At 42.3% G+C, this 22,557-nt stretch overlaps 2 protein-coding genes across 9 annotated transcripts in view; both read right to left on the reverse strand.

The window, feature by feature from the left end:
• Positions 1-1,007: 1,007 nt before the first annotated feature.
• zbtb14 (zinc finger and BTB domain containing 14) lies at positions 1,008-3,698 on the reverse strand. 2 transcript variants are annotated; one of them, XM_034703239.1, is made up of 2 exons: positions 3,569-3,698; positions 1,008-2,972 (listed from the first exon to the last, which is right to left on the reverse strand). In XM_034703239.1, exon 2 carries the CDS (start codon positions 2,947-2,949, stop codon positions 1,777-1,779), a length of 1,173 nt encoding a protein of 390 aa, XP_034559130.1. In that variant the 5' UTR covers positions 2,950-2,972; positions 3,569-3,698; the 3' UTR covers positions 1,008-1,776. The 2 variants fall into 2 exon arrangements, with proteins under 2 accessions (XP_034559130.1, XP_034559129.1); XM_034703238.1 differs by having other exon boundaries at positions 3,502-3,670.
• Positions 3,699-6,689: 2,991 nt separating this feature from the next.
• The window catches only part of LOC117826402 (band 4.1-like protein 2), a 70,129-nt gene continuing 54,261 nt past the window's right edge, over positions 6,690-22,557 (reverse strand). For 2 of the 7 annotated variants that reach the window (XM_034702419.1, XM_034702414.1), the window contains exons 13-19: positions 20,513-20,575; positions 16,859-16,936; positions 15,212-15,295; positions 13,091-13,192; positions 12,297-12,377; positions 11,815-11,930; positions 6,690-7,791 (exon numbers count right to left, since the gene is read on the reverse strand). In XM_034702419.1, the coding sequence (XP_034558310.1) occupies positions 11,820-11,930; positions 12,297-12,377; positions 13,091-13,192; positions 15,212-15,295; positions 16,859-16,936; positions 20,513-20,575 (519 nt within the window). In that variant the 3' untranslated portion in view covers positions 6,690-7,791; positions 11,815-11,819. The remainder of the gene's footprint in view (positions 7,792-11,814; positions 11,931-12,296; positions 12,378-13,090; positions 13,193-15,211; positions 15,296-16,858; positions 16,937-20,512; positions 20,576-22,557) is intronic. The other 5 variants (XM_034702420.1, XM_034702417.1, XM_034702415.1 and 2 more) reach the window with 4 other exon arrangements.

The following is a 22,557-nucleotide window of genomic DNA, read 5'->3' on the forward strand; positions in this document are numbered from 1 at the left end:
ACAGCTTTGAGTTTTTGACTGTTCAACAACAAAATGAAGATGTCACACCTTGGATTCTTTGTAAATGGGAAGGACAAGTTTCACTATTTGATACTTTACACACTAAACACTCATTAGAGGAAGTTATTGGCATAAAAATAGTAACACATTTCTCAAAAGTTGCAGCCCTTAGTCATCGTGAAGTTACAGAAATGGGATTTTATTTTAGGTTCTTGTTTTGTGAACGCAACACAACCAAAGCCTGTTACTTTCTAGGACAGCATGTCTCTACAATCTGCATGGTTTATACTTCAAGACTCTCTGAGAGTAGCTATTATAGGTCAGTTTTAGCAACATTGTGTTGCAGCACACACCTGCAGCCTCCCTGAGACCTTGACTGTTCAAACGGTCTTTAAGGACATTTAAGAAGTCACCATTTCATCCTTCATTCTTCACATGTTCAGGTCATTCGGCAGACTGGAAGTAGACTTGTATTTATTCAGCACTTTTCTAGTCATCTCATCACTCTGAGTGCTTTTACCCTGCCCGTCACTTTCACCCTTCACACCTGACTCCTGCACTGATGGCAGATCCTGCTATAGTAGGTTACACCAGGAGTATTTTGTGGTTCAGTGTCTGCAGGAGCTGGGATCAGACTGCCAACCTTCAGAACCAGAGACGACTGACTCTCCCTCTAAGCGACAGTTTAGTGCTGAACCGTGGAGATTTGACACCTTTATGATGACATAACAAACCACAGAGCTCCACTTTTACCAACCTCACCAATGCAGCGACTACAGGAAAGTTGAACCTCATTAGCTGCCCCTGATAACTCCACAAAGAACTGTTATTTTCATGAACTCGCTTTCGTTCCAAATCCACAACACGACTGCAGTGTTCAGGTCCTGACACAGTTTTCAGGTGCGCTCAGGTTGATTTGGGTGTGGCTCAAATACCTCCAGAGTAAAAAGAAAAAAGGTCTGCAGGATATAAATCCTGCTCTGTGAGCACGAATCAACAAACAAACCTACTAAAACACAGCAAATGGTGTTTATTGTCAAAGTGTAGGAGTAGGACAATGTTATATGTGCATATTTCATTATTGTGTACTCTAATTGTGCAACAAACTAAGCTACAGTATATACAGACATCTATCATTGACTGCTGATAGCTGGATGACAGTTATACTGTATAACAGTAAATCTAGTTGGCCGGTTGCTTGGGCAGGACAGCCTTCACAGACGATCCGTCAGAGGCCCAAGACTTTGGTTTCATCTGCATCAAATGCAAAATGGTGACTCTTACTCTTACAGTGTAATATCAATCAATACAACTAAACACATCCATTAAAAACATCCACATGAATATACTCAATGCAACAAATGTTATGCAGAAAAATCTCCCCTCCCTAACTCTGTCTCTCTTTTCTGTCCATAAAATCCCGTCGAGGTTAAACAAACATTTAAATGTTACATAAAAGAAAAGAGAATAATGTTATGAGAACCCCAGACTAGATAGCAACGATGCTTTGTGAAAAATATATGTATCATAGAGTGAACTAAACATTTACATGATTTTACAGGTGAAAGAAAACATCATCTTGACATAACTCTTTAGAATAATAATAATAATAATACAGTCTTATGAACATGCTATGATCTCTTGTTACTCACTCCGATCATTGTCCGTGTGACGTCAGGCCTTCAGCCTGTCACCGGGTTGTGGTTGTGTCAGTGTGTGTACATGTGTTAAACTGTGTGTGTGTCTGTATGAGTGTGGTTTGGTGTGTCCGTAGGCTCAACAGTCTCCTGAATTATGCGAGTGTGGCCCGGTCTCCATTTTCCAGTCTCTCTGGTCGGTGGCTTCTGCCTGGCCTTGCTGGGAGGCGGCGGGGGACAGTGACATCTGTCTGCGAGGGTTCCCGCTGTGCATCGTGTTCCAGTGGCGCTTCAGATCGGACGCTTTGATAAACGCTTTGTCGCAGGAGCCGCAGTTGAACGGCCGCTCTCCTCGGTGCTGCCTCTCGTGGTCTTTCAGGTGAGACTTGTGCTTGAAGGCTTTTTCACACATTTGACACGCGAAGGGCCTCTCGTTGCTGTGGACTCTCTCGTGCCTCTTGAGGTCGGGGCCCCTGATGAAGGCCTTACCGCACACGACGCAGCGGTGAGGCTTGAAACCAGAGTGGATCTTCAGGTGCTCCTTGAGGTGGGCGGCGGTCGTGAAGGCTTTGGGGCAGTGCTCGCAGCCATAAGGACGGTTGGCGGTGAGCAGGCGCTCCTTTTTGGCGTTGTGGTCCATGGGTTTGGCCCCTGTGCTCTGGCAGGAGCCGTGGTCGCGGTGCCCGTACAGCAGGTACTCCAGCTTCATGTCGCTAGAAGAGGAGGAGCCCCAGCCGTGGCTGTGGGGGTCTTTACTCATGTTGGTGTTGTAGTTGTGCGGCTGTGTGACGTGAGATCCTCCGGGCCCCATGCTCTCCATCCCCTGGTCATAGAAGCTGTTCTTCCTCACCTCCTCCATCGCCAGCTCCTTCAGGATGGCGTCCTGAGCTCGCATCCCGTGGTCACCCGGTGCCTGGTTTTCCCGGGTCTTCATGTTGGTGAGCTCACGTTTCTGTGTGCACAGGTTATCCAGGAAGTTGATCCCAAGAATCTGGCCTGATGACATCATCATGTTAATGTCCTTCTTTCTCACAGCGAGCCGGGCTGTGTACATGTAGTTCAGAACCTCCTCGAAGATGTCCGAGCGGATGAAGTCCAGCTCCACGATGGAGTTGTCCTCCTCGCTCTGTTTCTTGAAAAGCTTTTTGAAGTAGTTACTGCAGGCGGCCAAGACACAGCGGTGAGCCCTGAACTCGATGTTTTCCACCACTACTACTACATCACAGTGCTCGCCCTCCATCCTCTGCTGGTTCAGCATCTTCAGGAAGGTGGCTTTGTGGTCATAGTCGATATATCTCAGTAAATCAGACATGTTGCCGCTCAATTTGGAACAACCTGGAGAGGAGAAACACATAAAGGTCAAACATTTTCACGACTACAATAAACAGTGCATGCATACAGGCTGCACACCAGAGGGGTGGAGCTCCATTTGCATGTTTACTTTAGCTATAAATTCAGGTTTTGCATGACACAAACATTATTTACAGTCGAAACATGTAACCTGTATCGCGTAGATGTGCAGAAAAACGCTGTAATCACACAAAAGTGTGTAAATCAATCATGCAGAAATCCTCCAGCAGACTCACGATAGGCCCGCCAGCACTAAAAGCAGCTGTAATGCTGATAAAAAATAAAAACACTTGCAGGAACAAACTGATGCACTTTTCTTAACTTTAGCGTTTGAGCCGCTTTGTTAGCGTGACTGTCGCGTCGCGTGCAGAGAGGATAACCTTAGTGAGAATATTTCACATTTCACTGCGCCCAGCCATTTTGGTCAGCAAGCCTCCATTGGCATGTTTCTGGTGTCTTTAAAGCAGTTCACAAACAGCGGAGAACACGAAACAGCTCAGGCCCAGAAACTAACCACAAACGCGATGCTGCTTCCCGCTCGGACCGGAGAGACACGGAGGAGATGGAAAAATGTTTAATACCCGAAGCCCGGACGAGATCCCTGTGTTGTCACGCAAGGCAAGTCGACGACGATCCAGAGCTGTCGTTTTTCCTCTTCCTCCTCTTCTTGTTGTGACTGTGTGGCTCAACAGGAAATGTAGTGCTGCTCTACTGCCCCCTACAGCACCGGAGCAGGTACTGCATTGAGATCCTCTATACTCAAGAAGATGTCTCACTCCACGGCTCCTCACGTCCAAATACTGCTCGGCTGTGCTCAGTCAAACAGGAAAACGTCTTTTTTACTCAATATATTAAAGATTGTACACCTCTTACAATAACATTGCCTCTAATTTATTTATTGTATTAATATCACAGTTTTATATGATACTTCTTTTATACATTTTTTTGTATTTCTATCATCAGCAGCTTGTCTTTAAAACTTCTGTCTGAATCATAGAGCAAGGGTTCCCAAACTTTCAGCCAAGCGGCAACCTCCGGTCTAAAAATATTGTCCAATGCGGAAGTGTTAAAAACTGCAGTTCATCGAGGATCCATTTGAGGCTGGCTCCGGAAGTACCGGAAACCACATACACACCAATTCAAAAAAGCCGATCTTTACAGCAGAAATAAACATGTTTACAGCCTGGTACAAAAGACGAGTGTAGTCTGGATAGCTCATTTCTCGATCGGCCCACACTGTACGGGGGTGAATTTTTTTTCTAACGCAGCAATTAAGAATATATTGAGATTTCGAGTCTTCCAATGAGAGACACAGCTGACTTGATTGACAGGTGGGAACACTGTAGCTGTTGACGAGGAGGCTCAAAGCCCGCCTCTTTACCTCACAATTGCTCGACAGCAGCAATATGGCTCCCGTTGGCGATTGGCCTCAGAATAGTGCTTCAGAAACAGATGGGTGACATCACGGATGCTATGTCTATATTTTATACAGTCTATGCTTTCAGCCCCATAATATAGGTGCCAAAGACTCGCAACCCCCACTGTCCCTCAAAGTAATTTAATGTGGCTTTATGTAGCTGGTCTGGAGAAAATTGGCCTAACTGTATGAGCATGTGTCTGTGTTTCCTGTGCTGTTATGAATTAACCTACTGCTACTGATGCTTTTAATAATTAACTGTTCACTAACCCTAAACTTAGGAGTGATCTGGTAACAAAGAAAGGCAGAAAACTCATTACATGTTCTATTTTCAAGGTTTTATTTCAAGTTTAGCGACTATTTTTGTCAATATTTTTACTGTAATGGGTAAAATGTACTACTTTTAGATAACTTTAAAAAAAAATTCTGGGGCACTGGTGGCCTAGCGGTCTAAGCGCCCCAAATACAGAGGCTGAAGTTCTCGTCGCAGAGGTCACTGGCTCGACTCCTGCATGTCTTGCCCCACTCTCTACTCCCCACATTTCCTGTCTCTCTTCGTCTGTCCTATCAAATAATGGCAAAAAGCCCAAAAAAATGCAACTTTAAAAAAAAATGAATCTTGAAGACATCTCACGACCCCCTATTTGTGTCTCGCGAGCTCCCAAGGGGTCCTGACCCACACTTTGGGAACCCCTGTTATAGAGCATTTGGAGCAGCCTTGTTCGTCAGATACTGAACACCCTAAACATTCAGGGGAAAGGAAAAAAAGGAAAAGTTGGTATAGACAGACATATTTTACTGTTTGCAAACTGTTACACTGTCATTGTATACATTTTTGTGAACTGTGTACTGTCACTGATCTAACTACTCTTTATTTTATAAATGTATACATTAATGCACTGATTGCAAATAGAGCTAGTGTAAAATCTTGCTCTGCCATTATTAGGTATAAATAGGCTGTATGCTTTACATCATCGACATACTGAGTGAGACTAAACTACACTGCATGATAAATTGGTTAAGAGACTCAGACAAAATAAAGAGACGAAAGGTCATATATTTTACCAACTGTTATAGGGAGTTTAAAAGTCCATTTACAAAACAAGATGAGAAAAATACTGTGAAATGTATTCTTTGAGTAGATTAACTTTTTGCATTTTGTTGAAAGGTCTTGGAAATATTTTGCTCCACTCATGTATGTTAATGAAGGGGACTAACATTTGGGAACACCTTTCAATATAAAGCATCCCAAGTACATCACCACCACTCACTATCTTGAATTTCCCCATGTGGGACGAGTAAAGGAATCTCTTATCTTATTATCTTATCTTACATCTTCAATAATAAAGTGCAATAATCATCCTTTTACCATGTCAACAAAAACAGAAAATGAAGACTTTTCTTCAAAGCACAAATTACAGTAGAGCTGTTGAATTGAAATGCAAAAGTGTGCATGGTCCTTACAGCTCTCAATATGTAAATCAATGAGATAATTGGTGGAATAAGGATTTCTGACATGAAAAACCTGCAGATTTTATGAGCTAACTAACTTACAAACTACATAAGTAAAAATAAAGGGACAAGGGAAAAATAAACTGCTCTCGTTTTGGTGCAGAGTGAGAGCTCTTACTTTTGAATCTTCTTTGGCCAGCTCACGCGCTGCTCCTGAAAGGCGGGGCTTTAAGGGCTGCGTGCATTCAGCAGAATTACATGAAGCTGCAAAAATCCTGTCGTAATTACCCCGCGGGTATCTCTTTAACACATCAATCAGGTGTTTAGAGCCTTTGTTTTAATGAGTTATGGACCGAGCACTATTTACAAATTTAAACTCCTCCTACAGATTTTTAAATAATTGATATTAACCCACTCAAGAGTAAAGATATGAGGTATTGTATTGTTACAGTTATATAAGTATCTACAGAAAGGCTATCTGTTCTTCTTCATCAGGGTTCTCTCTCAGGCTCTAAAAATGTAGTGTACCTGTTGAGGGATTTTAAATTGTATAAAACAACAACTCTAAAATTAGAAATAAATATTCAGTGTTAATTGCTGACATTATAATGAACTTTAAATCATGATTCAGTCTGTCAAAGGCTTATTGTCACATGATATGACTGGATTAAACACTATCTTACATGTTATGAAGTGTCTAATGTATAAAAATAATAATTTGTGCATTAAGCATGAACTTGAATTATTACAGAGCGTTTTTTAACAAATTGCATTAACTCTAACTCGCTATCTTAAAGTAATTAACATCAATTAATGGGTCCAGTGGTCACACGTTTCAGCACTGTTGTCAACATTTTATTATTGAGAAGAAAACAGCAAATTAAAAACAAATGCATTTGCCACTTTTATTATTTCACCGTTTGAAGGCTGTACAGGAACAATACTGCGTTATTCAGATACAGTCGGACAGATGAGGGAGGCCGTACAGGTGACACATGTGCAGGTTGGGTTAGTGGGTGGTCAGAGGGGGTGGGGGATTGACAGATATCTCTTGGCTTTGCATCTAATTTGGGCAGAGCTCGGCAGTCTGAGCCCTTTGCCTCACAGTCACGAACCTGGGACTTGTGCTGCGGCCGATCATCTACCCTGGAACACATTCAGAGCCTGCACAGGCAAAAAAACAAAAAATAATCAGATTCCTTGGCTTCATTTCTGCCAAAAAAAGACCTTCTCTCATGAGTGGAGGAATCGATCAATGTGGAACAATAAAAATACTGAAATGATCATAAAAAGGAAAATGTAATTCAAGTGGAGGCAACAAAAATCAACTGTGAAATCTAATTTGCTATTCTCCTAGGAAAGCTTGATATGTACAGAACCGGGTGGAAGAAGAGATTCTCTAGTGGCTTAGCTGACAAAGGAAATCATCCGTTCGTTGGAGTGAGTGAGGCGATGCTTGCTGGCAAACAAGGTTGGCACTTCTACAGCAAGGTTAAATAGAGTACGCTCCCTAACATATACAGCCTGCAGCGATCTTACGTTCTGGAGTGATGGCTTTATTTCATAAATAAAATGTTTGCTACAATAATTATTCTCAATAATCATAAAAATGCATCAAAGTCATAAGGCAGTGGAAGCAAAAGGTCTGCTTGCTGCACACACAGGGATTGGGCGTGCAGGTGGATCGAGATGAACCATTATTAAATCGTACGGTTTCAGTATAATTTTGCCGTTTTGTTTTGAATGCAACATTGCGTCCTTCTCATGCAAAATGCATTTATTTATTCTGCAGGTGATGGTTGCGGAGAGCGGCGGGCTGCAGCATTTTGGAGAGGAGGAGCCTGTCTAGTCTTCAGAGAGTCCTGGAGTTAATATGTAGAGATCAGGATGTCGGATTCTGGGAGGTTGAACAGAAAACAGCCCTCAGTGTTACTCCTGCAAGAACAGAGGAAACAGTAGTTAGTGAGAACATCCTGCATGTTTAATCACATCTGAGCCTGCAGTGCCACAGTGCACCCTGCTGCCAGACATGAAAAATGAGCCTGATAAAAGGTTATGGCAGTTTTGCCCCCATAAAGAGATGAACTGAGGAATTGCTGAGATACAGAAAGCACACAAGCGTAGATACACACAGGCTTCTTGGGCACTCTGGCTGTAATTGAGAAACAATGTTCCTGATTGCATGCCAACTAGTTTACTGTCCGTTTAGAGTGTGACCACAAGCAGTGAGTCAGAGAGGACCGTGTCACAAGAGAAAAACAAAGAAGTCTTCTATCTCTGAAAGCATGTGGTTTAACTTTAGACATGTCTCACAAATCCTCTCCAGCCACAAACCTTCATTCAGTGAATCTGTCACACATCAGAGGAGGAGATTTAGAGAACTGACCGGAGGTAGACTCATTAGGTTTATAATATGGGCTTTGGTTTAACTTGAGGAATGAAGCTGAAAACCACATTTTATTTGTCCTTAACTTCAACTATTCTACTGAGAAAATGAAGTTTCTGCATGGATGTTTGAAGTTGAAGTACAGATGACCTTCAAGGACTGCTGAAGGTGAGAGATCGAGGGGTGTAAGAAACATCTGACCAGCTGAGCCCCTTTGTTTAATTCAACTTTGAGGTCTGAAATTTACAAAACGTGGATGAAAACATAATCAATGCTCTGTATCCGGACATTTATTGGAGGAAATATTTTACTTTCTTCTTATTTGTTTTAAATTTTTACTTGAAAGGGAGTCATGTGATTTTTATGGGACCCAGCTTTATCTAATATCTAATTTGAAAAAGAGGATATCAAATGAAAAGATAAAAGTTTCAGATAAATGAGTTTTAAAAGAACAGCCATCCATCATACATACATAAGAGAGACAAAATAAAATCAGTCTCTTATCATATTAGTTAATTATATGAAACACTCAGACTGAAGGAATGCATTTGATATCTTATGTAGAAATGTCACGGTCATTTATATTTCAAACTCAGAGTAAATATGTTTTACTACTATCTCTGTAGAGTTCTGGTGCAAGTGTTGAAAGAGTTTAAAGGCAGCACCTCTGATGTGACATGTTTGTGTTTAGTCCTCCTTAACTTTGAGACGTGCTGACTTTTTACTGACATTTGGAACATGTTACTAACGGCATTCTTTTTGTAGAGTGGTTGTTATGAAGTTTCCTGAATACTGGACATGGTATATTAATTGACGTTTTATGAAATAAATAATGAAATAATCTCAGACATCAGCCTGTAAGGTCACTGGAAACAACCTCAGAGAACACTGATGATGCCAAACTGGCCAAAAACACCTTAAAGCTCCTCTGAGGGATTTTGAGTTTGTGTTTATTCTAACTGCTCTGCGCTTCTGCATATACTTTATTATTATTTTATTTTATTCTATTTATTTGATCTTTATTTTATTTTATTCATATTTATATCTTATTTTATTCCATCTATTTTGACTTTCTTACATACGGTTTATAAGAGCTCTGTAACGACCGAATTTCCCGGAATAAATGAAGTATTTCTGGTTGATTTTGGCGCCCCCTGTAGACAAATCGGTGCAGCTCATCTCTTTGCTGATATCACAAGTAGTGTTTTCTTTTTATATTAATCATATCTTGTTTTATTTTAACTGACCTATTTCTTTTTATTTACCTCCGTGCAGACAGAGAGAGAGTTCATCCTGCTGGAACAGTATGTCACTAACTGTTTCAAACATGAGCGCTCTGGAGATAAAGCTTTAATGCTTCAGTGTTTCACATGATGCACCAACACTCACTCCTAAAGACATTTCACAGATATTCTGAAGTGTATAACTCATCAAAGAACTTATCTGTGTAGATTGTATATTAAGCTGTTTGTGAGCCTGCAGTCAATCACTTGTGTCTGAAGTTTGAACCATTAAAGGTGATTTATAGAAGTTATTAAACATGTTAATGATGGCCTTGTTTGATTTGTCATTAATAATTTCAGTCTGTTTCATAACCAGCTAAAAGTCCTCACAGTAACTTCCACTGAATTAGCTATTTGTCTGGAGAACAGCTGTGTGACACGTCTGATGTATGAAGGACTCAAAGTAAGGAGTGTTTGTATTTAAAGATTGTAGATGATGCTCAGATACTCCTGACACCACACTGCCCAAACGCTCTGTGTGTGTCTACAGTAAAAAAGAGAAAAGCATCTGAAACAGCAGAAACAACACACACATTAGGTATCATGTTAGTAATACTGCTGCTCAGAGACAGAGCCGGTCTAACACACAGATATTAGACAGCACACACACACACTCACACACACACACACACACACACACACACACACACACACAGGACTGAGGGGCAAGGCTGCAGAAACAAAGCCAAGCATTCCCATCTGGTGAGTCACGCAAGTACACACATGCACGCTGGCTCATCCCAAACTCTGCGCCTTGGGATCCTTTCATCAAAAAGCCAGGGAAGTAACGAGCGTCTGAGCCAAGAGGTGAATCAGAACCAACTGGACTGTTCCAGTTTGTCGAGAGGTGAAAAGGTGGAAGGTTCATAAGGACATGCTGTTTGGATGTTATGGAATGATAAGCTCCTTTGACTCTGCTTCACACATGGAAATAATCCTCAGTGCACTGACAGCAGGCAAGTCTGTACACAAATGGCTGCATTTGTGAAGTTTGTGCGAACACCGCCATGAGGACTGCTGACCTATTTTTTTTTATTTACCTCCGTGCAGACAGAGAGAGAGTTCATCCTGCAGGAACAGTATGTCACTAACTGTTTCAAACATGAGCGCTCTGGAGATAAAGCTTTAATGCTTCAGTGTTTCACATGATGCACCAACACTCACTCCTAAAGACAACGCACAGATATTCTGCTGGTTTGATTTTTGTCAATGTAACACACATTTGTGCTGAAGCAGGTGTCAACTTCATTTATTTATTTGCAGAATTTTGTGGATATGCGGCACTAATATAATTATTTTGCAGCACATTTTCAATAAACTACACCAGAGACACTAAAGATGGAAGTCTCCTGCCTGTTATTTCTCCCATTCTTGTCTGGTAATGAGTTGCAGTATTCTTTAAATCTCATAGTATTACACTGATGCTGCAAAACAGAACCATCATGAATGTTCTTTCTGCACACGTCACACTTTTGCTTCAAGTATTGGTACATGGCAGTAATAAGGAGCAGTGCAGGTATTGTTTATGCGTCTCTTGTAAGAACAGAGCTGAGCAGCAGCGTCTGTGTTCACTCAAGATCACATTTCAGTCGATGTGTGTGCAGCCACAGACGCTCAGAAGCCGGTTCAGCAGGTATTTAATCGCTCTGTGCTGCTGGTGCTTTTTGTGCAGCCACACAATGTAGACAAAACAATGTGTACACAATGTTTTCACTGAATATTGCACGCCATGCAGGCACTACCATGTCAACATAGTCTGTCCCCCTCTTTTCTGTTATTCAGGAAGAAGATTTAACAAATTTATGAGTTTGCAATTTAGATTCTTAAAGCGACAAAAATGAGTTGATTGAAAGAAGAGAGAGAGAGCTTAGTATTTCAGGTGCGGTACATTCAGCAGCTCTAAGAAAATTAGTATCTTTTCACCAGCAGGGGGCACTGTTGCAGGCAGATTGCAGCAGGTTGCATGAGACTGCCTGCCAGAAGCATTACTGTAAAGGTTTTTAAGCCTTTTCATTACAAGCTGAGACTATAATATCCGGTCTGTGTGCACGCACAAACCAGCCGACCTTTTCCCTGCAGGGGGGTGGAGCTGGAATGACAGCAGCATGATGCATTAGCTTTGAGTGCTACAGAAGCAGCGCTGTCTGCACCAGTGAGAAGAAGTGCTGATGGGAAAGCAGCATGCCCAGGAATGGAGACCAGCTTGAAAAAAGCCCAGTCCAACCAAATGAAAACCAGACCAGACTACACTACACAGCCAGGACCAGGACTGGGACCTCATTGTCTTACCTGGGTCAGTCCTCCCCTTCCTCTGGCGTGATCTCTGTCTCTTTATGTACCACTACTTTGGTCACTGACATGTCAGGGTGCTGTTCTTTAGCCTCCTTTATGGCCTGAGCCAGAGCCTACATACGGGAGGTGCAGTGCCGGGGGGGTCACCAGGGGGAGACAGAGAACGGGGAAGGCAGGGAGGGAGCGGGGATGTTGGATTGTGAGTCAGAATACCAACAGGGAAGCCACTTTTAGTCACATTTATCAAAGCTCTACAATATTTGTTTACGTCATGTTAAGAGTTAATAATGTTTGTTTTAATGCTACATGCTACGCCGCTCTCTACAGAACGACAGAACAAGAGTACAAGTTAAAGTCAGAGGGGGCGAGAACATCTTAATCTTTCACAGTCATAGCTTAAATAAAAAAACTGACTTTACAGGCAAAGGAAAATAATGCAGGGAGCGGAGAATGAACAGAAAACAGAAAGTTATAGAGACCTCGTCGTGGTCGATGTCTGCATCTCCTGTGATCACGATCCTCTTCTCAATTCTCGTCTCTGATACTCCTCCTTTCACCGTCTAACAAACGGAGCAGAAGACTTCAAAAACGTACACACACAAAATAATACAGCAACAAAAACATCAGAAAACTGTTGAAGAGTTTAGAGTTTAATCAGGTAAAAGATCAATTAAACAGCACAGGGAGGCGGAGTTGACATCAGAATACTAATTACAACCAGCACAGAGTTGAAAATCAGTTGACGGAAAAATTAGGATTCATTTTTATGGAATTAATCTCCTTTAAACATTTTTTTTTTACTGAAAATGTCCCTGTTTACAGCTTCTAAAAGGTTAATGTTCCCTTTCCCTTCGACGATTATAAAATCAATATCTTTAAGTTTGAGACAGAAGATAAGATTCTAAGACTTAGAAAATACTACAAGGTAACGTCTTCAAGTACTGACAGTCTATGGATCAGTATATTAAAGCCTAGATAAAAACTATCATACTCTGCGAGTGAAATCCTCGACATCAGTAAAGCCGTCATGACAAATCCCTTAGAGTTTGTTCTGAATCTCTGAGCTGCAGCTGAACTCAGTCTAGTCTAACTTAATCATGTGTAAACAGTTCAATGTAATCATTATAACACAAGATATAACAACACGTGTGAGGGGCAGGTTCACAGAGCAGAGCGTCACCAGCGCCTGTGTTGTAAATCCAGCTGTGCTAACGGGCTAAACCACACACGCATCCTCTGCAGTCTCGTCTAAGGGACGCAGATGAACTCTGACCTTTGTGATGTGTGTGGTCGTGGTGGTGCTGGTGGTTTCCGAGGTGATGGTCTGAGCACTCAGCAAGACACCGGGATCTACGTCACCGTTGGTGTCGACCTGCTGATAAGAAGGACACATGTGTACCCTGGATAAAGTTAAACAAACCCGCTGTAGCACATTAACTGAGCTCCCTCTGATATCACTCAGACGTGTCTGCAGCATGAACGCTGCGTTAAAGGTTTCTGTGGGAATAAAACTCCTCAGAGAGCAGAAGATGAAGGCAGAGACGCTAAAATGGTGTTTGTGTTAGATAAGAGTTGTTAAGTCACATGTTGGGCAAAAAGCACCACAAGGTTTTATAACTTTAAGTTTTTGTTGTCTGATGGGAATCCAATATTCACTCCTGAGATCTCAAACGCCTTCTTTCAAATCTCGTCTCAAGCTTCAGAAAGTTGCAGTGCTTTTACCAGATAGTCACTCAGTTGCTTCGTTTTTAGGTACCAGTCATGTAGAAGAGAAACCAGCAGCTAAAATAAGTTGATGGAGGAGTTTGAGGGAATATGCAAAACCAAAACAATGAGCTAAAATGCTGAAAGGCTCCATGAAGGTATACACGTTTCAAATGCTACAGAGGTTAATAACACCTTTCATCTCATGTGCAACATCGATATGAAGCTTTGTTTTAAAAAATGTGCACAATCCTTAAATACAATAAAGACAATCAACCTAGTCACTGCACTCTCCTCCCCCTCGCCTTCCATCATGAGTGATAAATGCACTTTAATGGCACCTTATTCCAATTGCACATTTTACCAAACAGTATATATATTTTTTAACTCAACAACTGCACTTTTGTTTAGCTCCAACTAGCTGTCCATTGTATTGTCTTGTTTGATGTCCTTTTAATTTATTTAATTCTATGACTGATGTGTGGCGCACAATATCTAGCCTCCATCTATGCTAATGCGTGCACAATAAACTGATTCTGATTCTGAAGCTAGCAACAAACCCGTGACTTCAACAGGAAAACTATGAACATGGTGTGAAAACGGATTTACATTGAGCAACAAAACTCGTTAATTACTTTAAATGTTGCACTTGTATCAGGGTTTCATCAAGATGCTGTCTGATCCTGACCTAACGTTAAACTGATGAGCATGTCTCTTCCTACCAGTGAAGCTTTTAATGACACTCGGTAGATCATTTTAAAAGGCAAAGCTTTTCTCGCCTTTACGGTAGCAATTTCAGTGACCAAGGAAAGTCACAGAACAATCGTGACAAGTGCTGCTGATCAGCCAATCCAATCTTTTACTGACATCAGCGTTGGGAGTGAGACAGAGATACTCAAACAGAGGAGCCAAGAGGACTGACATAAAAAAGTGAGTCAGAGGAACTTAGCTGCAGACGTGGATGTAAACTAGAGTCGATTTAAGACATTATAATACTTACTATCAGACCTTCTCTCACCAGACCTCTGGGAATCTTAAGACTTCTGCTCTGTATCTTCTGTGTGTGTGGGAGTACATTTTTACTATCAGTTTTGTTATTAACTCAAATGTGAAAGAAGTGTTTAAAGCTAGTTTCTCTTGCCACAGTTTCAAACATTGAAGGTGCCTTTTAAGGCATCTTCAGGCAAATAGCAGCCATCTATCTTCCACTACAATAATCTCTCACAATTTACAGAAAACATTTACTCGTCTCATCACTATCACTGCTCCCTCTATCTCTTATTCTCCTCTATCCCTCTTTCCAGACACAACTCGGTCGGGGCAGATGTCTAACATAAGTCTGGTTCTGCTTGAGATTTCTGCCTGTTAAAGGAAGTTTTTCCTCGCCACTGTAACTAGCTACATACTGCGAGGTGCAATGCTCATGGTGGATTAAGATGAGATAAGATTGAGTCTTACCCTTTCTTGGTGTTGGGTCTCTGTTCATAATTTGACATAGAATGGTCTAGATCTGCTCTGTTTGTAAAAGCGTCTTCAGATAACATTTGTTGTGATTTGACGCTATACAAATAAAGATTGATTGATTGATTGATTGATTGATTGATTGATTGATTGATTGATTGATTGATTGATTGATTGATTGATTGATTGATTGAAAGCAGAGATGTAATCAAGTTTTGTTCGTCCGTACCTCTCCAGACTCGTAGGTGATGGTTTTTGTTTCTGTGTGGACTACAGGCATCTCTTTGGTACCCGCCTCGACGGCATTAGGACTCTGCAGGACAAAAAGAAATGGACACAAATGAAAGGTGAGCAGAGAGAGAACAGCAAAACCAGAACCATCTGTCAGCTGTCACGTTTGAATCAAACTGCTGAAGGTGTCCGCGGTTCACTGAGCCTTGTTGTTAAAATAGCTCCTCACTCTTGGATGTGAAATTAAGTGGACACAAATAAATCCCGCATGCTTATAAAACTCAGCCAAAGACTGTCATTAGAGGGCCCGAAGCTCCAAACGAGCATGCAGTCATGCATTAGAGTCCCTGAACCAGTGAAGGAGACAAATCACAAGGTTTTGATTTCAGTCTGTGCACCCCATCATATTCAACAACATGGGTTCCCCACAATCTGCACAGCAACACACTGTGACGTTAAGAAGCTGAGAAGCAGATCTCCATGCTTTGGGTGGAGCGTGGTCTTGATTATCAAAGGTGGATTGTGGGAGAGAGGAGGTGAAGTTACAGGACTGAGGCAGAGGCCACTGGAGCTGTCACAGGGTTACCTCCGATTGAGACTCAGGTGAAGCTGCATGGGTGACGGGGTCGTCTGGGGTCAGTGGTTGAGTCAGAGTCTCCTCCTGTGGGCTGGACCTCTGAACCTCTTGTTCTTCTATGTCTCTATCTTCCAACATTTCAGCTTGGACTATTTCTTTTGTTGGTGTCAGGACATCATCCCTAACTTCCTCTGAAGCCGTTTCCTCTGCAGACTCTTCTACCTGCTTCAAATCCAGCTCTTCATCAACACACTCATCTTCTTGTTGTTCTTCCTCCTCTCTGTCTGCCTCTTCCTCTTCTGCTCCTTCCGCTTCATCTTCTGAGCTGTCTGTCTGTGGATGGTGGTATCTCTCTTTTTCAAAGGGCACTGCCTTTTGTCCATTGTCTGCAGTTAAACCTTCATCTCTGTCCTCCTCCACCTCCTCTATCGTTTCTTCTAACTCTGAGGGAATCTCCTGCCCCTCGAAATACTGCACTTCCTCAGAGAACTGGACTCTCTTTCCATCTACTTCTGTGCACTCTCTCTCCTCTCCCTCGTCTCCAAAACCTGCTAACTCCTCTTCACCATCCTCAGCTGCTCCCCCTTCACTCCTCTCCTCCTCTGAAGGCTGCTTCTCTTCCTCTTCACAGTCTTGGATGAAGGCAGGAGCGACAGTGAATCTAAAACCATTGTCTGCGTCTTCTGATTTTGACACCTCCTCCTCCACATCTGCATCCTCTCCCTCCTTATCTCTTACTTCCTCATTTTCCCTTCCTTCTGCTTGGCTCACTGCTGCAATGTTTGGCTGAGCACTGCTGCCAGACGAGCTTTCATCATCATCATCTGACCCTGACTTTGTTGCTAACAGCTGATTTTCTGCTTCCAGCTCAACAGATGCACACTGTTCAACATGCTCTGAAGACGGTGCAAAGCCTTGAACACCACAAACAGCTGTTGGATCTTCTAAACCATTGCCATTCATATCCTCTTGTAAGACATCTACATAATCTAACTCTCCCTCTGCAGCTTTTGTGTTGACAGTGAACTCGGCTGTGGTGCACACAGGCTCTGAGGTCTGGATATTCACCGTTGGCCCTGTTGACTTGGCTGGCTCGGCATCTGTCGTCTCGGCATTCACAGCTTTCTCCTCCGGCTCAAGGGAAGTCTGTGAATGATAAATGTAGCATTAGGTGACGTTTTTTAATTCATCATGACAAACAAATCATCCAAGTTTGACAGCAGACCTGATGAAAAATGAGGGTTATACATTTTTAGACATGTGTTGCCTGAAAAACTGTCATCAGATGCGGAGAAATGTTTAAAGACAAGTTTCAGATAAATTAAAACCATTGCAGTTTTTGAGGTTGATGTATGTGAGGACCAGAGGGGAGCGGTCACCTTTTGAGAGGAGGAAACCCATCCTAGCGTAGACTGAAGGGACAGAGGGATGGACAGACACAAGTAGAGAGAGAAAGGAAAAGATTTAAGAGTCACACAAACACAGACACAGACTAAAGGGAGAGATAGGTAGGAAAAATGAAGCTCTGAAAAGTAAATATTGTATGGATTGTATGGAACACCATAATATAGCCCATTAAATCCACTGAAACTAATGCCAGGTTGAACAAATCCTAAAAGCTCAAACCATAAAATCCGGTTACTGGAGTCGCTGAATCCACCAGCAGCAAATTTCCACTAATCTGCTTTTGGAAAACTGCACCGTAAAAACAGTGAAATCTCTTTTTAGGTAGACCCATACAATTGTTTTCCTGACTGGTTACGGAGGCAGAGGGGGGATTTTGGGAGGATGAGGTGGGGAAAAGCTGCAGCGGTGGCACCGAGCCAGAGCTATGAAGTCACCGCTCTAAGGGAACTGATAACAGAGCTGACAGAAAGGGAATGGAGCAGCAGAGCAAAACGATAGAAAAACAAACAGGAGCCTGCCAGAGCTCGCATTTCTTTCCTTATCAGCTGTGGACGCCAGCTGTGAAGGCAAGGCGGGCTGTTTGAGCTGTCAACAAACTTAGAAATGAAACTGTTTGTATCAAAAAATGAAGCAGCAGGTTTGTTTGCAACAGAAACAGGCGGTTTGGCGAGAGTGAGAGGAAACGTTGGGTGTTAAGGGACTGTTAGCCATGCACAGCACTGGATTGCACTCTTGTTAGACTGGTTTGGCTGCGGCTGGAGGGAAGGCAATGAGGTGGTGGAGATGTGAAGGGAGGCAGCCAAACGGTGTTTCTCTGAGTGTTCATACAGTACCACTGCTAAGGACGTAGCTGATGACTCTGAAACTGTGACGTGGTTCAGGCTGGGCTTGGACTGCTCTGTTTGGACCTCTTGGAAGGTGAAGATTTCTGGTTTCTGCAGCAGCGAAGCATCTGAAGATTTCATCTCTTTTACTTCCTCTGTTGTAACAATGACCATCTTTGAAGCCTCTGTCTTCACTTCCTCAGAAATCCAGGATGCCATGGCCTTTTTAGGCGAGTCAATACCTTTGATCTGAGTCTTTTCATCAGTTTTGATCTCAATCTTCAGGTTCAGCATCTCGACGCCTGCGTCTTCTTTAACAACAGAAGTATCTTCTTCCTCTTTAGAAGTTCCATTCACCTCAGTTTGGACTTCAGACTCCTCTTTTCCCCCCTCAGCACTCGTCTCTGTGCCCTCTCCATCTTCTTTTTCCTCTGCATCCTTCAGGATAATGAGCGTCCCTTTCTTGTCAATGATGGCCTGGGACACTTCTTGTCTGACGGCTCCTGGGCTGACCTTCTCCTCACACCTCTCTGACATCTCCTCATGGGAGTCGGGTGTTTTCTCCTCCACCTCTCTCAGGGTCCCGTCCATGAAGACGTCGTCGTCCATAGTGGTCGACAGGCTAATCCCGTGTGGCCCAGAGGAGGTGCCCAAATCAGTTACCAGACTATCCACCATGTATTTCACCAGATATCCTGCCGCCTGGGGAGACACTTGGCTTATTGGACATGCATCGTTCAGGTTAAAAGACAGACAGCCAGGATGAAGAGAATAAGCTCGAGAGAATACTTAGACACTACAACAAACACAGACTGAACCTCAGCAAAGATGCAAGGTTGAAAACTGTTTAGAAGTTAGTTTTTATCTGAAAAATATGATAGTATTATCCCAGGGTGGGACAAAATATTGATTCAACAACACAATGTCGTCCTGATTTGGACATGAATTATTGATTTTTATTTTAACACTAATACACTGCTCTAAACAGACTCTCCTTTCAACTCGACTCACTAAAACACTACATCATGACTCCTCCTGTTGGCACTACTGATATTAACTGTTCACTTTACCGATTTGTTCTTCTTTGTATTCTGCAGTTAAATCAGGTATGGTGGTTTATGTATTATGTATGATTATCTTGCAGTTAATAACAATAAAATATATTACTTATTGCAAAATCACTGTGTTGTGTCACTTTAACTTTCTGGGGTAATGTCTCAGGTTTTGTAATATATCTCCAACCTTCTACAAGGTGACACTCCCGCAAGGTCTTTGAGGTCTGCTGATCAGCTGCTTCTCGTGGTCCCTAAGACCAGGCTGAAAACCAGGGGTGACCATGCGTACTCGGCAGTGGCCCCCAAGCTGCCTCTTCATGTTAGAATGTCTCCAACATTACCAACTTTTAAATCCTGTCTTTAAACGTATTTTTACTCCTTGGCTTATAAACCAGCAAGAGTTATGTGGTGTCTGTTTTTTTTTCTTACAGCTTTTATTTTATTTTTTAAAGTATTTTGAAAAATGTCCTATGTGCATTATCATGATTATTTTATTTTTCAAGGTATTCCATGTTCTCTGTTTCAACTTCTAACTCACTGTGCAGCACTTTGGTAAACTTTGTTGTTTTTTAACTGGCTATATAAATAAAGGGGATTAGATTGTGAGTTATCTTGTGATTCCCACCCCATAGTTTTATCACTTTCAGAAATGAGAGTGATGTTTAAAGTCTGTCCTTCTTTTGGCACTTGATTTTCCAGGTACAGTTTTTTCACTCATTTGTCCTTTTGGCTTCAATTTGTGTCACGGGTCGGGTAAAAATTTCCTAAAGTTCAGAATTTTTGAATATTTCCGTCATGCTTACTCAGTGAAAAGCATTGAGCAATCGGAATTCTGTAAAAAGTTTCACTTCTCTGTTTGATCTGATACACAGCTAACGCTATGATGTTTGTCACGCATCATGCCAACTAATTATGGAAGAACACACACTTCTGGACCAAAGCCCACCTGAACCTTATTCTTCTTCTTTCTTGGAATACAAAGAATGTAATTTTAAAAGCTATATTTTCAGGCATTTTCCCCTTATTAGATAGGAAACCTGAAGAGAGACAGGACATGTGGGGAGTAGAACATGGGGGAAGACATGCAACAAAAGATCAAGGTTTTGAGCCGAACCAGCGACCACTGCGACAAGGACTGTGGCCTCTATACATGGGGTGCACGCTTAGACCGTGCTCTATAAACTGTAATTCGATAACATTCTAAACAGGTAGATACTAAAATATGATGGCATTTTAAGCTTCAGTTAAAATTCTAGAGATGTGAACAGAGGCAGATAGAGAAAGAAGTATGGACACTGTACATATGAAGTAGTATGAGTAGAAATACCAATAACCTCGCCAGAGTTCACAAATGTCCGGAGCTGGATAGAGACAAAGACAAAACAGAACACCAGACACTAATTACAAGTTCAAAACAAACATTGAAGGTGGTTTACCTCAGTGGCTTTAAGGTCGAGCTCCTCTTTCGTCTCTTGTTCTGCAGGCGGCTCTCCTTCAGTCTAAAGGGAAATACAAACACAAAATAATGTCAAAGATGAAGACAGACACATGACAGGACATGTCCAGAGTGAGTGGAGATAATCCTGACTGCAAACTCTTCCAGAGACTCATCTTCTCTTTGTTTCAGTCAGTCAGTGGGATGTGTTTGATGTCAGTGATTAGTCCTCAGACGCTTCAATTAGAGCCGCTCATTTGTCCTGTGTGAGTTCATCAGATTAGGATGTGAAGAAAAAAACGCTTATAAAAGTGCTCCTAACTCAGTCACGTAACGTCACGGAACAAAACAATCATATAACTCATTAATGACTGTAGCATCAATAATCGAGGGAAATTAATATGTTAATCAGCGGCTGATGAAATATAGTGAAGCCGTAAAGGTGACAGTGGAAAACAGAGACACTCACTCAGGATGACTGTGCAGTTTACCACATTAAAACGCTCATTATCTTTATTAATATGCCGTGGAAGCTTTTTGAATACTAAATATACTATGACAGATTCATTCTGATTTATAAATAGAAAGCTCTCTCCATTATGATAATAAATGTCCTGTTCTATGACTCATACTACAAACACTCTGATGTCTTTGTTAGAGCAAAAAACCTCCTCGGTGATGTCATGCCTCACACACACACACGCCGTCATTCAGTCGTCTGAGGACTGCGGCTTACATCCAACGGCTCTATCATCGGAGCTTCGTCCATTCTGGGTGAGCGCGCAGGCGACGAGGAGAGTCTCTTCTCCCACTCTGTCAGGCCTGGCGTGCTGCTGCCCGTCTCCAGGAAGGAGCGCTTCAGTTCGCTGATGTTGGTCTGGTGCTTGACCATCTCCGGCGGGGAAGAGGTGTCCTACAGTAGCCGGTCAACCATGACACAAGGAGGTAAGGCCAGGTGCGGCGCAGAGGGGACGACGGCCATGCTTAATGTACGCAATGGTAGCTTGCATATCCATAAAACAACCTCAAACTAGTTTGGAAGCATAAGATGCAGCTCTGACTCAATTCAGATCTGAATGAGCTGCATCATAGGCTTCATCTCTCAAGGTTATTGCTCACAGGCCTGTTTGGAAGGCTGTGCAGGCTACCTGAGCAACAGCTCGCACAATCAGCAACACAAAAAGTCAACCAGCATGACAGCTGCAACTTAAAAAGAGCAGCGTTCACTTAAATGCTTCAGAGGCATTTAAGACCAGCAGAATAAATGTTGCATGCACTGATTCACAGGTTTAGTTTCCATGTTTGGTTAAGAACAACACTCCCAAATCTCATCAGAAGGTAAGACCTCAACAAACACTAGCTTAAGTTAAAATTCTGTTACTTTATTTCTTACAAAAGTTAAGTTGGATGCTCACGGCAAGAAAATCTGTTAGATGAAATAAAAACTGTATCCCACACTGACAGAACTAACCGTATGTTAGACGAATTTGTTATCAGCTATAGGTTACTTCAAACCAATCCCACCTGCATGCATCTTTCAGTCATGCGTTGACTTCTTACCAACCTCGAGCATCAGATTACTATGCTTGATAAAAACGTTCTCCCCTTTTACTCGTCTTATGAAACTATACTGCAAAGACAAAACAGGGGAGAGGAACTGTAGTTAGAAGATTCTCTGCCACGGTTAATTTTCATCCTCATGAGGAGAGATTGGGAAGCTTGTGTTCTACAGTAAAATGACATAAGGGCAGGATTCAACCCCTCTTTAGAAACCTCAAACTGTGAGATCTGGGCCTTTTGCAGCGGCTCTTAGAAATACAACATGACTTTGCCATTTGCACACAAAAAACACTTACGAATGAGCTTCAATGACAGATTTAAAGCAGCGACAGCTTTGAGCAACAGTCTGTGAAGTGAAATCAGGCAGCAGTGTAAGGTCGGTCAGCTGTGTGGTGTCGTAGTGAGCGTGTCAACAGAAGCAAGAGCAGGAAAAGCAAAGGTGGCAAGGAGGCGCGGAATGACAGATGATGGGTGTTTGAGCGGCTC

The sequence above is a fragment of the Notolabrus celidotus genome, chromosome 15, assembly GCF_009762535.1.
Source record: "Notolabrus celidotus isolate fNotCel1 chromosome 15, fNotCel1.pri, whole genome shotgun sequence".
Classification (NCBI taxonomy): Eukaryota; Metazoa; Chordata; class Actinopteri; order Labriformes; family Labridae; genus Notolabrus; species Notolabrus celidotus.